Here is a 16,482-nt window from a genome sequence, read left to right as displayed (position 1 = left end):
ACATGCTAGTGGATGAGTTGAATCAACTCCACAGCAACTACATCAATTTATCCACTAACCATTCAGAAACGTCCAGTTTCATTCTAAAAGTTGTAACTTCTTCCTGAGTCTGAATTCACTCTATACTACTACAAATGCTACTATGGAGCAGATGTTCTCATCGGGTCATGTGAGAGTGTGTGACCTGCAGGATGCGTTTGATGCGCTGTCTCTGAGGATTCTCGCCCTCCTCGCTGTCCAGCTGCCTGTGTGGGTAACAGATGAGCTGCAGTAACCGCTGAGCCTGGATGTTCCCCAGCACTGGATCCTGCAGTGCACTGCTGTCCTCCGACAGAGACTTCAGACAACGCTCGCCGACCCACTCCTGAAACAGAGAGAAATGAGATGCAATCTTTTTAAATGATCTTGATCACTTTTGGAGTCTTAGGCCCTGTTTCCACCTGGTATTAAGATGCGTTTTGGTCGACTGGATAACAAGTAGACGATGCTAAATACAGGTGTAAACAGGGTGTAAAACGTTTTGATCTTGTGCACTTTCAACCACTTCCAGAGGTAGTCGAAAACACATTGTTGAATTGCAGTCGAACCATAGACTGTAAAAAAAGATGGACGATGCGATATTATATGCCACTAAACAACTCTAAAATGTCAGAAACGGTCCTGCCATTTTGAATCAAGTTCAACTAACGTTACAGGAGATCGATTGCTGTAATTAGAGTAAGCTATCATTAGTTTTGTCCTGCTAATTATTATTTTATACCCATAAAAATAATAACTGCCAGATAACGATCACCTGCTTTTTCCCGACATGGTTAACATTAGGTGTGTTATCTTAACTAATAACATTTATTAATTGGCTTATGAAGCCCACATTTAATGTTACAGAAAAAGGTTCAGTGATCCGTCAGATCCTGTAGGTCGGTTAGTACAGTTTACTGCTGAACAACTCAGTTTGTTGGTGTTAAATAACAAACAGCTAAAATCTAAATTATCACAAAAACGAACAATTGAATATATATCAGCGTGATAACTACCTTAAATGACCACTGTAGATCTGTTTCCACTAAAAATAGTCAATAAACTTCCTAAAAGATATGTTCACCTTATCAGCAAAACTGCATAAATTTTATTTGAATTGTTTAAAACAATTAAAATACAATTTGGCCAGTGGAAATGAATGAATCAACTCTATTCTAAAACCTTTATCTTAAGTATTTAATGCAATTTTGTTTTTATGCATATTTTGATACATTTAATCTAACACATAAGAATATTGGATGATTTTTAGCAATGCAAAGTGTATGGCACAAATGTTAACTATGGTGTCACGTGGATGGGAATATGTATGGAAATGATATGCAGATGAGGTTATGCTCGGCGTCATAAGCTCCATATATGGTGATTTTGGGGAGGAGACAGGGTGGAGATGCACGTACGCACAATCTTCCGCTGACTGGGATTTATAAAGGGATTTGTGCACAGGTTATAGTGTACGCATGGTTTTATAAATCAGTTTTTTTTTTGTGTACGCACACTTTTAGGATGAAATCTACGCAAAGTTTTATAAATGAGGCCCCAGGTGTAAACGGGAATGTGTCCAATTGACCAAAACTAATTTTAATACCATGTGGAAACCGGGCCTCAGTTCATTACAGTGATGGAAACACAATTTGGGGTAATACTGAGGGCACAGCCAGGTGACGCATTTCCACAAGGTCCTTGTTTTCAAGCTAGCGGTGAGTACATCACTCAGAAATGTGTTTCCTTGCCAAGGACATTATTTTCACAACTTCAGTCTATTAATATTATGATATAACTTATAATAGCTAAAGTCTTTCCAAAGATGAGATCCTCATATTCATCACCTGCTGGCAGATGCTCTTCAGCACATACTTGGCGTAAACCACCAGACTGGCCGTTTCAATAGAGACGTTACGTCCTCCGGATTTTTTGGAGCCCATGTCATCCTCTCCTATGTCATCCAATCCAGCGGGATGAGAGAAGCCTGAACCCTTCAGCTCGGCATCTCCTGGAAAAACAAACAAAAAGTCTCACTTTTTTTTTTTTTCACCCACTGCCAGCTGAGTCCCATTTGCTCCATCTCCCTCCCATTCCTGTGGCTTTCTTCTCCGTCATTTACCAAAAGCCTTTAACACAAGCATTTCCTGGTTTTCTCGTTTTGCTCTCTGATCACTGGATACAATAAAAGCTTTTGTATGTTCACCAAGACATGAATGCACAACAAAAAGTTACCCAAAATCTCACCCAGCATGAAAACAGCCTTCAACACGGCAAACACGGCTCCCACCACAATGCTGTTCTGAGACGCAGCCAGCAAGTGTCGGTCACAAGATGATCTGATGCCCACTGTGGATTTGTCTGTGGACAGAAACATTATTCACAGTTTTGTGGATATATATTGCGATATGATCTAGAGTTCAGATGGGATGTGTGAGGTCTAAATTACCCGATTTGGTGCCGTCTTGTGGACAGGGGTTACGCTGTGGGGTTCTGAACAGATGAAGCAGGATCCTGCAGGTCAGTCTGGCTCCAGGTTCAGAATCCTGCTCACTACAGGCTGCACACACACACACACACACAAACATGTCACAACCAGAGTCTTCCATAAAAAGGCACTAGCTTCAGAACATGACCCCATCATTTCTGGCTCACAGCTGCATGAAGGCAGAACAGAATGTCTTCTTCCTGAGTCTCTCCATCAGTGTCGACTCCGCTTTGAACAATGTAAGGCTGAACACTTTCCTCATTTTGGCTGCGTGAGATTCTCCCACTTTGTTGTTGTTGAGCTGTTAAAGCTCCGCCCTCTTCTGGAAAGGGGGCGGGGAGCAGCAGCTCCTTTGCATTTAAAGTGACACACAAAAACGGTGTGTTTTTGCTCACACCCAAATAGGGGCAAATTCGACAAGCTATAATAAATGATCTGTGGGGGATTTTGAGCTGAAACTTCACAGACACATTCTGGGATCACCAGAGACTAGTGAAATGGGGCATAATAGACCCCCTTTAAGTTCCTAGAAGGGACTTGATTCAACCAAAAACAAAAATGTTGTCATGAATTGCTCAACCTCATGTTGTTCCAAACTGAATGACACCAATGTTGAACTCAAAAGCAGGTAGAGATACATAGAGCACATCAAATACAGTAAATGAAAGCTCAAACGCACTTGCTTGACATGCGGGAACAAACCTCTGTTTCTCACGCATCAAGCAAGCACATTTAAGCTACCGTTTACCATATTTGACGAGTCTATGTATGCGTGATGATCATTGTGTATATGTGAATAAAAGCCGTGATTAAATCTGCTCATCATATAGAGTGATCAGAAGGGATTACACCGCTTGATTCATATGGATTTTTTGAAGAGTCAAAGTTTTAGTAGACTTTCAGCAGATGAACAATAATGATGAAAGTTAAAATTAAAAATACTTTAATTGGTGACTCAAAGATGAATGAAAGTCTTCTGGGTTTGGACATTTTACGAAATTTATCAATTTTGGGTTAACTATTCCTTTTAATTCTCACACAACGTTATCATATGGCTTATGAAGACTTGAAACGTGGTGCGCAAATTATATGGAATGTGTTCATGAATTGTCCATTTTGGAGTTTCAGGGTACCATTATGCAAAACATCATGGAATTCGTCAAACAGGTTAATGATATTAGGGTGAGAAATCAACAACAGAATTAATTTTGTGAAAATTACCCCTCTAAATTAACCCTGAAACAATGACAAAGTATGTGTTTTTCCCACATTATGTTATGCTCTTTCTCTAAAAACATACTCCACTTTTCAACAGCATCATTCGGTCTTTCACTGCCACCCTGAATAGCTCCTTATGCAGTGAACCAATCAGAGACAGAGAGTGAGAGACTGTGGGCAGCAGAAGGAGCTCTATGGCTCCAGGACACACATCAGTGCGTCTAAAGATAGACATTCCCAGAGACATCAAACAGAAAGAAGGTTAGTACTGACGTCTCTTATGGAACTGTGAAAAACGAAACGCCTGCACTTCCAAGACTGAGGTAAGCAGTGACTGAGCGTCTGTATGGCAGGTGGATGTGGAATACTAGGAGCCTGTGGGGATCCGTACCTGCGTTCAGGAGGGAGGGGATGGCCACACAGCGCACCAGATCCTCCAGCAACAAACACTGCCGAGCTATCAGGATAGCAACGAATGTCGCCAGCGAGTCATGGAAAGAAAGATCACTCACCTGCCAAAGAGAAAACACACGCAATTATCACCAAGAACATCTAGTAGTCGTTCTAGTCAACTCAGTGCTTCCCACACATGGATTTTACTTGGGCGGGCCGCCCAGGTATATTTGGAGACACATTTATGCTTTTATTAGTTTTATCTTCTTATATATATATATATATATATATATATATATTTGTATCTGCCCAAGATAATGAAATCATCAGCGATTGATTAACTAGTGGAGAATCGCCCTCGCCCTACGCGTTTCGTACCTGCTCGTTATGTGTGCGTCAGAACTATTTACTCCCGCTGACATTCCCACGTCACGTCAAGTCACCTTTATTTATATAGTGCTTTATAAAATGCAGATTGTGTCAAAGCAGCTTTACAGTGATAATAACTGTGAACTGTGATAATGACGTGAACTGCAGAGATGCGGTAGATATTTCACAAAGATCGCAGCATGTTGCAAAGTCACAAGGGGGCGCTGTTGCGCGCTCTACAGTGTCGCACAACTGCGCTTCAGACTGCTTCAAAGTGATTCTCAATCAATGAAAAGCGCAGAATCTGATGGATCAGCCAGCAATTGTGTCGACATTTCAAAATAAAAGTCCTGGTGTATTTTGGGCTTGTTTATAATTAAAAGTCCAAAGTTCTCTCTTCTGGGCATTATTGGTATTTTGGTTACACAATAAATTGTATTTAATTTGATTTCCATTTAATTCATAGTAAATTATTGTAGTCTCCCCCACAGGAAGAAAAGACTAAGAACATTATTCAACATATATTATTCATTATATAAATTTTACTAGTAAAATCTGTGTCACATAAAGAGACACTATATGACAGCAAGGAGAACATAGGATAAGGAGAACCATTTAAATGCTTTAATTTTGCATAATTTACAATGCATAATAATGCATAATATTAGTATGTAATTAAATGTAATAGCAATTAAAATTAATTTCGATAAATAAAAATATGGTTAAAGATCACATTATTTGTTGTTTGTCACATGGACTAGACATTTTTGTGCTGTGGGTAATAGGAGGATTTTTCACCCGGCTACCACTGCAAGTTATTTCAAACCTGTGGGAAGCACTGCAACTTGACATTTCACTACTCATCCTGAGCAAAAGAGAGAGATCTAAGTGACTAAAGTAAGTCTACCAGAGAATCTTCATCAGACATGCCACAAAAAACACACTTTAGTCATGGTTCAAATATGCACAAACAGCAGACATCATACTAAGGTGCAGTGACATTTACTGTTGTTTCATGGGTTTTCATAGGCAAAATCCATTCATTTCAATAGAAAAAAATATTTCCCCACACAGAATTTACAACAAGTTCAAACTGATTGAGTGAATTTGCCACACTGACAAACAGAAAGCTGCATAAAATGGGATTCATACATCGCTCCTTTCACTGCGACTGCACCTTTAGGGTTTTACTCAATAGATATTGCGACTCACGTCAACGTTGCAGAGTAGATCGTTAAAACCGCAGTTGCCGTTGTTGGAAGAGCAGCAGAGAGCCTTAAGCACTCCCAACCACTCAGCGCTGAGAGAGCGACAGTACGCCGTCAGCTCCGCACACAGGATACCGATATCATTCACCCTGAAACAAACCACACAACAACATTTGTACACCATAGTAGAGATGCCATGCAGGCGTTATGCTATTACTGAAGTCTTAGTTAGGGCTGCTCGATTATGGCAAAAATCATACCTCTCAGGATCACGGTGGTCCACGCACACGTCCATGAGCACGTTACACACGAAGCTGTAGCGGTTAGCTGGGCTGTCGTTGAGGATCTTTCCCACCATGGAGTGGTTGAGATTGTGTGCGGTAGGATTAGCGATGGCATCGATCATGAACATCTGATCCCACAGCATGTTGGAGTCTGAAGGGTCGATGTTATAGTAGATGGAGTTCTTTACCTTTGAGCAGAACTCACTGTGGGAATTCACACAAAACCAGCAACCATTAGAGACCAGGAATATGGAAATACATTTGAAAAGTACTCAGTTCGTTGCTCTCACCTGAAAATCTCCCCAAACTTGCTCTTTAGGTGACTGCAGGAGGTATAGAGGTCATAGAGATAGGCCAGGATACAGCGTTCAGCTGAGGAACAGTCTGCAGGGTTCACGCCAGACTTGACTACAATTCGCAGCCTGTTGAGCACAATATGAGACATTCATCACTGTCCAAATAGCTTAACGTCATCCCGAAAGATGTCATATTGAGCAGTAGACATGACGTACCCATCAAAGACCTGTGCGGTCTGGTCAGGGTTGAGGATGAGGCAGGAATGGTATCTCCGCAGCACGGCCACGATGCACAGACAGAGACCTGTAGTGTAACTGCCAGCCAGGTTGGAGGATTTCAGCAGGAGTTCTGCTTCCACCAGACTCAACTCATTCAGCAGCTACATGACCAACATACTGAGGTTATCACCAATATACAAAGTAATAATGCTTTTCTACACATGCACCACTAAATATAATGTAGATTTTGTGTACTGTATTATGTAAAGGGTTAGTTCACCCAAAAATGAAATTTCTGTCATTAATTACTTGTGTCGTTCCACATCCGTAAGACTATCGTTCATCTTCAGAACACAAATTAAGGTATTTTTGATTAAATCTGAGAGGTTTCTGTCCCTCCATAGAGATTCAATACAACTACCACTTTCAAGGTCCAGAAAGGCAGTAAAGACATTATTAAAGTAGGGCCCTATGAAATCCTGTTTATTTTTTCCCAAACTCCGTTTTAATTTTTCTGGATTCGGTTTTATTTATTTTTTGACTCCATTTTAATGGTTAAATTAAATTTTAATAATCAAAAAGCATGTCTAATCAATTGAAATAATGAATCTTGTCCAATTTACCAACAATTTAAAAGTTTAAAAAAAAAAAAAAATTATGGCCATATGATAAACGTTTTATTCTTTCCCCTCAAATTTTATTTTTACCAAATTCTGTTTTCTGGATTCCATTTTAATGGTTTAATTCCATTTTAATAATCAAAAAGCATTTCTAATTAATTGAATTCTTAAAAACAACAATATTTATTAATAAAAAAAAGATATTTTTATGATTTTATTTTTTTCAGAAGTTCTGTTTATTTAAATGTTTCTGGCAATCAAATGAACGCATGCTATTTAATTGATCTTTTAATCATGAAATTAAACGTTTTTGTCAAACTGTGCGGCACAACAGAGCTTTACTGTTAAAATTAAAACATGGAAAAAACACTGAGATTGTTTAAAAATGTATTAATAATTTATTGTGAAATTAATTTATTTGGATTTTTTTATAGCTGCCCTTTTAATACAATACATTTTTTTTGACAGGAACTTTCATTAATAAGCCTTTATCTGACCGAGTTCTGCTGTGCTCTAAATCACTCACAAATCTTATGATAATTCGATAATCTCCATTCAGTTTCACACAATATTAGTTGTTTTCATGTCTTTTGCACAACATTGCACCATTTCATGCTTTTCATCTTCAGAAAGATCTTTCTTCCTCCCCATATTGCATGAGAACTGTGACTTGCTTAATAATGTGGAACAACCTCTAAGTAAGGTTTCCATAAATCTGGCAAATTATTTTGTCTGAGGTTGATACCAGTTATCTAAAAAGACATGGATAAATAAACAAACAAACATTTTCTTAGAAAAACTAAAATCTGAATGTTCATCGTACAGAAATCTTACTGATTTGTCTCTTGCATAATAATTTGGAACGCAGTGTATATCACGATTTAATTTAAGTGTACTGACCTGCTTTTAATTCATTCATCAAAAATTTTACAAATTCTGTGACATTCCGCGTTATATAGTAAATTCTGTTTTTATGAATGGATTCCACGATTCCGTCCGTGATCGCGGAAATTATAAGGCCCTATTAAAGTAACCCATATGATTCCAGTGGTTCAACCTCAATTTTATGAATCAACGCGAGTGCTTTCTTTGTGCACAAAAAAAAAAAAAAATTACCACTTCATTTACAAAATTATATTATTGACGCAACAATGTCAGCTCTCGCATGAACAAAATGCCAAGAAGCTCTTGTGAATGTGCACTGCAGATCAATATTTTTGTGAGTAAAGTGGTAAATTATGTTTTTTTTGCACAAACAAAGCACTCGCATCTCTTCATAAAATTGAGGTTAAACCACACTTACCACCTTTCTGGACCTTGAAAGTGGTAGTTGCATTGGATCTCTATGGAGGGACAGAGAGCTCTCAGACTTCATTAAAAAGAACTTAATTTGTGCTCCGAAGATGAACGAAGGTCTTACAGATGTGGAACGACACGAGGGAGAGTAATAAATGACAGAATTTTCATTTTTGGGTGAACTAACCCTTTGAAAATCAAACAAGGGTGAAAACTGAAGGCCCCGACATACTTCAAGCAAAATTGAAGAAAGAACTGGAGTGATGTAATTTTAAACAGCTTGCCAAAGAGAACTTTTCGGAAAAGTTCACTCTGGCTGGTAAGCACCTTTGAACTACCATTGGTCCGTGGTGATTATGTAATAGGTAGATGTGGCTCTGAGGCGTGGACATTTTCTCTGGTTAATTTCTTCTGTTCAGTCCATTGAGGTCAGACGTAAATAAAAACATGAAATAGACACTGACACTGTTCTTTCCATGTTTAATACTATAATTCTGTTTGCATTAAAGGAAGTTGTTATATAAAGTGCCATATGAATAAACATTACATGATATGACTGGTGTGCTGAATTGCAGCAATTTGATCGCTATTGATTAGATGCTATTTCACCATTTTTGTTGTGTAATAATTTTTCATTATTGAGGGCACAGAGCGCAGCACATATTTAAATATTCATCTAAACGTCGATCCAAACTATTCGCTGACAGTATACCACTGCTCAGGTATTTCAAACTTTTTACCCCTATGAGAAGAGTATCACAGTGAGTGTTTCAAGGCCTTCAGAATGCCCATCAGACAGCAGCCAAGGATGATCCATATTACACATTATCAGCTCTCATACCTGTATAGCAAAGTCAATGAGGCCACTTATATTGAGCGAGTACTCCATGAGGTCAAAGATGAACTGGATGTGCTGGACCAGTGGGAGGTGATAGGACATCCCTAAGGCAAAGCTGGTGATCTGCTCCAGAACATTCCTGGACACCTGTGAGGATCCAAACACACCCATTTTAAAGCTGCTTGATTATAATAATAGTCACAATTATTTTGGTCAATATTGTAATCATTATTATTTAACGCAATGCTTTAACAACTTTAATTAGTAAACAAGTTTTTCAAGTGAAAAATTCCATTAATCAGACATCCCTAGCATATTTGAACATCTGAATGTACATAAAAGCAAATGAGATTTTGTGAAAGACATGATTTACGGGGAATGATGATGATTTTAAATCAGTAAAGGCTGGAAAACACCACACAAGTTTTACCCAGATTTATTTGCTTGGCGAAATTTCATGGGCAAAATCCAGGAATCCATGAGATTGGGAATTTTTGAGTGAAGGCAGATTTTAATCTTGTTCAAGTTAGTCACACAACTTCACCACATCAACCAAAAGAAAGCTGCTTGGTTTGAAAGAGACTTCTGTTTGAGTGTTGCTTCATGCATTGCTACGCTACTGACAATAAACCTATTTTGTCCGTGAAATGGACAAAATCACAAATTTAGCAGTGTTTCCCACAGGATTTTGTTACATTGTGGTGGGTGGACTTTGGTCCCTCTATGGGGGTCCAGGGGTATGGCCCCTCCAGAAGAAAATTTTGTACATTTAAAAAGTTAAATTCAATAAAATCTGGTGCATTTTGAGAGTTCAAAATTTAGAGCTCCAAACCATATTCAGTGTGCAAATAAAAAAAAAAATTGTCTGTGCATTGACTTGTACCTGAACTTTAAAGGGGACTCAACCCTCTTTTACCTTGTGATATAGTTCCTCATTCTACATTACACTACATCATAATAATAATTATAATATTATTCCTTTGGCAGTAATAGCCATATATTGAAAAAAATCCACTGTAAATAATTGAAACTTTCATAATTAGTTTTGTCCTAATTTCTAAACTTATGAGATAAATACGTGAGTTTTTAATTTAGCGGAAACTGCAGCCGAGCTTTTATTTTGGTGGAAACTGCAGTGCAGCTTTTATTTTGGCGAAAACTGCAGCCGAGCTTTTATTTTGCTGGAAACTGCAGTGCAGCTTTTATTTTGGTGGACACTGCAGGTAAGCTCTTATTTTGGCAGAAACTGCAGCCGAGCTTTTATTTTGCCGGAAACTACAGTCGAGCTTTTATTTTGCTGGAAACTACAGTCAAGCTTTTATTTTGCCGGAAACTTCAGTCGTGCTTTTATTTTGGCAGAAACTTCAGTCGATCTTTTATTTTGCCGGAAACTACAGTTGAGCTTTTATTTTGGGAGAAACTGCAGCTGAGCTTTTATTTTGGCGGAAACTTCACTCAAGCTTTTATTGTGGCGGCCACTGCAGTTAAGTTCTTATTTCGGCAGAAAACAAGTTTACGAACGCGTCTATTACATTTTTTTTATTTTGCTGGAAACTGCAGTGCAGCTTTTATTTTGGTGGACACTGCAGCCAAGCTTTTATTTTGGCAGAAACTTCAGTCATGCTTTTATTTTGCTGGAAACTACAGTTGAGCTTTTATTTTGGCAGAAACTGCAGCCGAGCTTTTATTTTGGTGGAAACTACAGTCGTGCTTTTATTTTGGCGGCCACTGCAGTCGAGCTTTTATTTTGCCGGAAACTACAGTTGACCTTTTATTTTGGCGGCCACTGCAGTCGAGCTTTTATTTTGCCGGAAACTACAGTTGAGCTTTTATTTTGACGGCCACTGCTTTCGATATTTTATTTTGCCGGAAACTTCAGTTGAGCTTTTATTTTGGCAGAAACTTCAGTCGATCTTTTATTTTGCCGGAAACTACGGTTGAGCTGTAATTTTGGCAGAAACTGCAGCCGAGCTTTTATTTTGGCGCACACTGCAGTCAAGCTTTTATTTTGCCGGAAACTACAGTCAAGCTTTTATTTTTCTGGAAACTACAGTCAAGCTTTTATTTTGCCGGAAACTACAGTCAAGCTTTTATTTTTCTGGAAACTACAGTCAAGCTTTTATTTTGCCGGAAACTTCAGTCGTGCTTTTATTTTGGCAGAAACTTCAGTCGATCTTTTATTTTGCCGGAAACTACAGTTGAGCTTTTATTTTGGGAGAAACTGCAGGTGAGCTTTTATTTTGGCGGAAACTTCACTCAAGCTTTTATTGTGGCGGCCACTGCAGTTAAGTTCTTATTTCGGCAGAAAACAAGTTTACGAACGCGTCTCATTACAAGTCAAATGAAATGCTGTAATTCTCAACTATGCAAATGTGAAAATAATGCATAATCAGTGCCTGCTACGTTCATAAATGCAGTCTTTGACTGTTCATTCACTGTGAACCGAGACAGAGCTGATCACATGATGATCGCGTGAGGGAAGTGTGCCAGCGCAAACAGACAGTCTTCTGCGATTTGATAAGGACACAAAGCATTGTAGAGCTTTCGATATTAGTTATGACAGCAATGGCACAAAACACAACGTTAAAGACCTTTTGTTATTGTGAAAAGTTTAAATATATTTTCGGGCCGCTAGTCTTGTTATATTCATCTATTTGTGGCGGTCAGTGTTGATATTGTGATGGCTCGCCACAAATAAATAAATGTATGGGAAACACTGTTTAGCGTAAGAGCAGGGGTGGAAAATGAAACTTCTTTTGAATAAACATTATTAGTGCAACAAAAGTGTAGAATAGGGTGGAATTACGCCTCTAAAGCTCTAAGCATACTTTGTTTTCCACATTCCAAAGCATATTTTGGGCTTAAGACACAAACCTGTGGGAAAAACAAACAGGCCACAGTAGTTCATTCATTCAATTTGGGCTGACCTGAGAGGTGACCTGGTGCTGGTCAAAGTGTGAGAGGTGCTGGAATTTAGAGAAAATGTCTTCAGCAGTGGGGAAGGCCTCAGGTTTACTCCTCTTCCTCTTCTGGCTCTCCTCACCTCCTGAGGAAAGACAAAAATCTATGAATACACAGCACATATGAGAGAGACCATGTGCCATCAATGTTCTGTGAGCCTTAACAGATGAAATGCAGAGACTGTGCCCTCATCCAGCATCATCAGTCAACCACAGAGGTCACCGTCAAACGGTTTTTCAAATGAAAAGCGGCTGGATGGGTGACTTATTCACGACGGGTCAGTGTTCTGTGCCGTGCTTGAAATAGTAATAGCTGAGGGTTGAGCCGTTTAATGTCAGGACCAAGGCAACACTTAGTCTGCTGCGAGGGAAATAATGGGATGTTAAATTACACCTCTATTAAAAAGCAAAAGCAAAAGCAGGGCTGCTCTTTCTGACCAAGTCGGCAGCTAAGCTTGAATATAATAAGTAAATGATTGCTATTAGCATTGAAATGGGGCTACAGCTATGAATATTCAATGACAGCAACAGAGGTTCACTGCCATGAAAGCCTGTTAATAACAGGAGAATGGAAAAGAGGGGGGAACAAAAGACTAATGAAACTGAGCATAAATGACGAACGGTCTCTATGAGGGGACGGACATTCAAATGTGTCCTTCTAGAGCCGAAAGGTGAAGCTAAAGTAGTTAATCACAGTCAAGACTGATAGGGAAGCACAAATCATTTGTGCTAAATACCACGACAATGGAGAAAACAGAGATTCTAATAGATTCTTCAAAAAATGTCGACTTGTGTGTGAACTGGTACACCGTTCTCGCTTGCGAAAACAAAATGACGGCACTGTGAGTGGAAACGTGCAGATTAAGGGGTGGTAATATTATAATAAGATCCCCTTCCTACATCACAAGGGAAGTGAAATCTGAACAGCTCATTTTTTTCACATGCTTGCAGAGAAAGGCTTGCCAAAACAAAGTTACTGGATTGTCCTTTTTCATGTTTTCTGGGTTGCTAGTTGCACCGGGGACCCGATTATAGCACTTAAACATGGAAAAAGTCACATTTTCACTTTGCATTTACATTTTCAGAAGAATTACTGATGCAGTTAGTCATCAAAATGTCTTAATGACTGAACGGTTGGTTTGAGTTGTGTTAATTGCCGCACCTGTCTCTGCTGTGCTCTTGCGGTTGAGAACCTTCAGGATGTCTTTGGTGATCTTCTTGATGGTGTGGCGAGCTTCATCTCGCTGCTTGCCTACTCCATAGAGAACCACCAGACGCTGGTTACACTCATGACTCGCGCTCTCCTCCTGAAAAACAATCAGTTAGAATATTAGTCATGTACATTACCAGGGTTTATGCAGGTTTCAGTAAGTCAAATTTAAGACCTTTTTAAGACATTTTAAGACCATAAAGACTGAAATTTAAGACCTACACGACGCATTACCAAAAAATATTAAAATCAAAGAAATTCTGAAAAAATCAGTTTATTTCAATGAATTCAGTCATTGAAAAAGCATTTATTTAATTTACAGATAAAGCAATCACATTAGTAACCTTCCACACACATCAATGTGCCAAATGCCTTAAAAACCTTAGGCCCAAAATGAAAATAGGCTAAAACAAACTTGCCCTCAAATAGAATAGATTTCATCTCATTATTTATTTACATTACAAAACAGCATATTAATAGCCTAATAAAGATTGAACAGGCTACTCCAACCCATGTAACAACCAATGTAGCGCGCACACACACACACACACACACACACACACACACACACACACACACACACACACACACACACACACACACACACACACACACACACACACACACACACACACACACACACACACACACACACACACACACACACACACACACACCAGATAATCCATTTTAGATAGATAGATACTTACCTCGGGATAATTAGAGTATCTATCTAACATGGATTATCTGATATATGTATGTATGTGTATGTGTATGTGTGTGTGTGTGTGTGTGTGTGTGTCCCGCACTGTCCCGTGAACTGTGAGCCCAGGTACATCGACTAAACTATTTCATTGTTCCAGAACAATGGTCCTGTTGGTCTGATTTTGGCTTTCACTGAACGTTACGACATACGGCCCGGTAAGAGTACGAATCAATTCCCTCTTTATAAACTCCCCCAATCCAAATCTCGCCGTAAGCGATCTTGTTGGGCCCGCAAGAGAACGACTTCGCGATTACTGAATCAGGGAACATCACTTGGAAGAGATCGCTAATCTCACTGTTGCTATTAAATGAGTGGTGTTTGTTTAGTCACCGTGTGCAGTATACAAATCACCTCGGCTTTCGATGTGTCAGTCGCTCAAAAAGTACCCCAAAGGTTGTTCGACGGAGCTGTGATGCTATTGCGCTGGAGACCGGAGGGGCCAGGCATTGAGGAGGACGACGGCAGTGGTGAGGCTAATTGGCCGAGTCCGCTGAAGGGATTTTGCGGCTAGCTTGTGTTTCTCCGCTCTGTCGTGTGACTCCAGCGCCTTTACACCGCTTCACACCCAGACTCTCTAGCTGATTTTTTTTTTTTTTTTTTTGCAAAGTTTGCAGTGAGCCTCGTACCTGGAGCTGGGTACCGCTTGTAACCAACAGCAGAAATCGCTGTGATCTAGCCATGTCTCGTTGAAAGTACACTTTCCCATTTCACCATCCACATGTAGCCGAACTTTAACAAACTCTGAGTAGACGCAGACGTATTTCGCGGGCAGGTATTGCATTTATCACGGGATTTGTAGTTTTATCACCGCGTATACCAACACCAATATACCCCAGAAAGAACTACGACTCGCTACTTTTTTGCTACTTTGTAATAACTTTCAGCAGGTAGCGTTTCTGGAAATGGGTAAAAAAATTTAAAACGTGACTAAATGAAATTTAAGACCTCTGATGAAAATCTGGCCGTTTTTAAGACTTTTTAAGGCCTTAAATTTAAAGTTCAGAATTTTAGACTTTTTAAGACTTTTTAAGACCCCGCGGAAACCCTGATTACTGATCGAATGTTTGGGGTCGGTAAGATTTTTTTATGTTTTTGAATGAAGTCTCTTATACCCTCCAAGGCGTTTATTTGATCAAACATACAAAACAGTAATATTGTGAAATATTATTACAATTTAAAATAACCGTTTACTATTTTTATTTAATAAGTCATTTATTCCTGTGATGGCAAAAACTGAATTTTCAACATCATTACTCCAGTCTTCAGTGTCACATGATCCTTCAGAAATCATTCTAATATGATGATTTGATGCTCAAGAAACATTTCTGATTATCATCAATGTTGATGTGTTGATGCTTCTCATTTTTGTGGAAACCAAGATATTTTTCAGGATTCTTTGATGAATAAATTTTCAAAAGAACATTGCTAATTTGAAATATAAATCTTTTGTAACATTTTGTGTCTTTTCAGGGCTTGACATGAACTTTTTTGCTCTCCAGCCACTTTGGCTAGTGGTTTTCCAAAGTTACTAGACACTCAGCATTTTCAATGGTCACAATTTTTACATAAACACCATGGGGAAAACCTGCCATATAGATATTTTTAATATTATCTCATAATTTGGCAGCAGGTTTATTAGGCTGCTGTCACTTTAAGACCTGACGCACGGATCCATTATACTATTACACATGTGCTTTCTTTCTCAACTGTTTACGTTCACTTAAACAGCATTGACATTAGTTTGTGTGTATTTGACTGTTTTAGCACAATAAGCAGTGAAAAAGAACTCGATTTAGTACTGAGAGGTGGCTTTATGTGTGCGCACTTTGGGTGCAAGAATAAAATCTGCAGGAATAACTAAAAAATTACTATTTCATTGTTGTTTTAGCAATTCTTTCACATATGTGCATGCTCACCTGAGGAATGGGGAAGTGGGTGGCGTACTGTATGTGGCGAGGCTGCTCGTAAACCAGAGGGAAGGCCGGGTCCATGCCCTTATCCTTGGCAGTGTTTTTGCTCTCCTGCTCTGATGCAGGTTTCTCCGGGGAAGGGCTTCCCTTTGACTCGCAGTGCATTGGAGGAGAGAACATCTGCTGAAGGGTCAGACAATGATGCATTTAATAATTGACCTTGGTTAGCAAACATCAGGTACCATCACTATTACAAAACAGACATGTGTAGAGAAACACTCTACAACCTCGTCAAAGTTAGCGCTCGAGTTGTGATCCATCTCCATTGACTCCGACATACCAGTATCCTAAAATTAAAAAAAGTATTGAAGTAAGATTAAATGCAACCA

The 16,482-nt window shown here is 39.0% G+C and overlaps 1 protein-coding gene across 8 annotated transcripts in view; it reads right to left on the bottom strand.

Moving 5' to 3' along the window:
• Positions 1-16,482, bottom strand: part of med12 (mediator complex subunit 12) — a 47,938-nt gene that overhangs the window by 22,224 nt on the left and 9,232 nt on the right. For 5 of the 8 annotated variants that reach the window (XR_010895128.1, XM_067385011.1, XM_067385012.1 and 2 more), the window contains exons 14-27: positions 16,381-16,440; positions 16,100-16,276; positions 13,370-13,514; positions 12,175-12,293; positions 9,251-9,394; positions 6,491-6,654; positions 6,269-6,400; positions 5,955-6,182; positions 5,699-5,843; positions 4,116-4,236; positions 2,468-2,578; positions 2,266-2,379; positions 1,866-2,029; positions 185-364 (exon numbers count right to left, since the gene is read on the bottom strand). Coding sequence is in view for 7 of the 8 variants with exons in the window: in XM_067385011.1 (XP_067241112.1) it covers positions 185-364; positions 1,866-2,029; positions 2,266-2,379; positions 2,468-2,578; positions 4,116-4,236; positions 5,699-5,843; positions 5,955-6,182; positions 6,269-6,400; positions 6,491-6,654; positions 9,251-9,394; positions 12,175-12,293; positions 13,370-13,514; positions 16,100-16,276; positions 16,381-16,440 (2,004 nt within the window). In the remaining variant the exon portion in view is untranslated. The remainder of the gene's footprint in view (positions 1-184; positions 365-1,865; positions 2,030-2,265; positions 2,380-2,467; positions 2,579-4,115; positions 4,237-5,698; positions 5,844-5,954; positions 6,183-6,268; positions 6,401-6,490; positions 6,655-9,250; positions 9,395-12,174; positions 12,294-13,369; positions 13,515-16,099; positions 16,277-16,380; positions 16,441-16,482) is intronic. The other 3 variants (XM_067385014.1, XM_067385015.1, XM_067385009.1) reach the window with 1 other exon arrangement.

This window comes from Chanodichthys erythropterus, chromosome 1 (assembly GCF_024489055.1).
Source record: "Chanodichthys erythropterus isolate Z2021 chromosome 1, ASM2448905v1, whole genome shotgun sequence".
Lineage (NCBI taxonomy): Eukaryota > Metazoa > Chordata > Actinopteri > Cypriniformes > Xenocyprididae > Chanodichthys > Chanodichthys erythropterus.
Note: the sequence above shows the minus strand (reverse complement) of the source record. Positions and strands in the feature narration are given on the sequence as shown.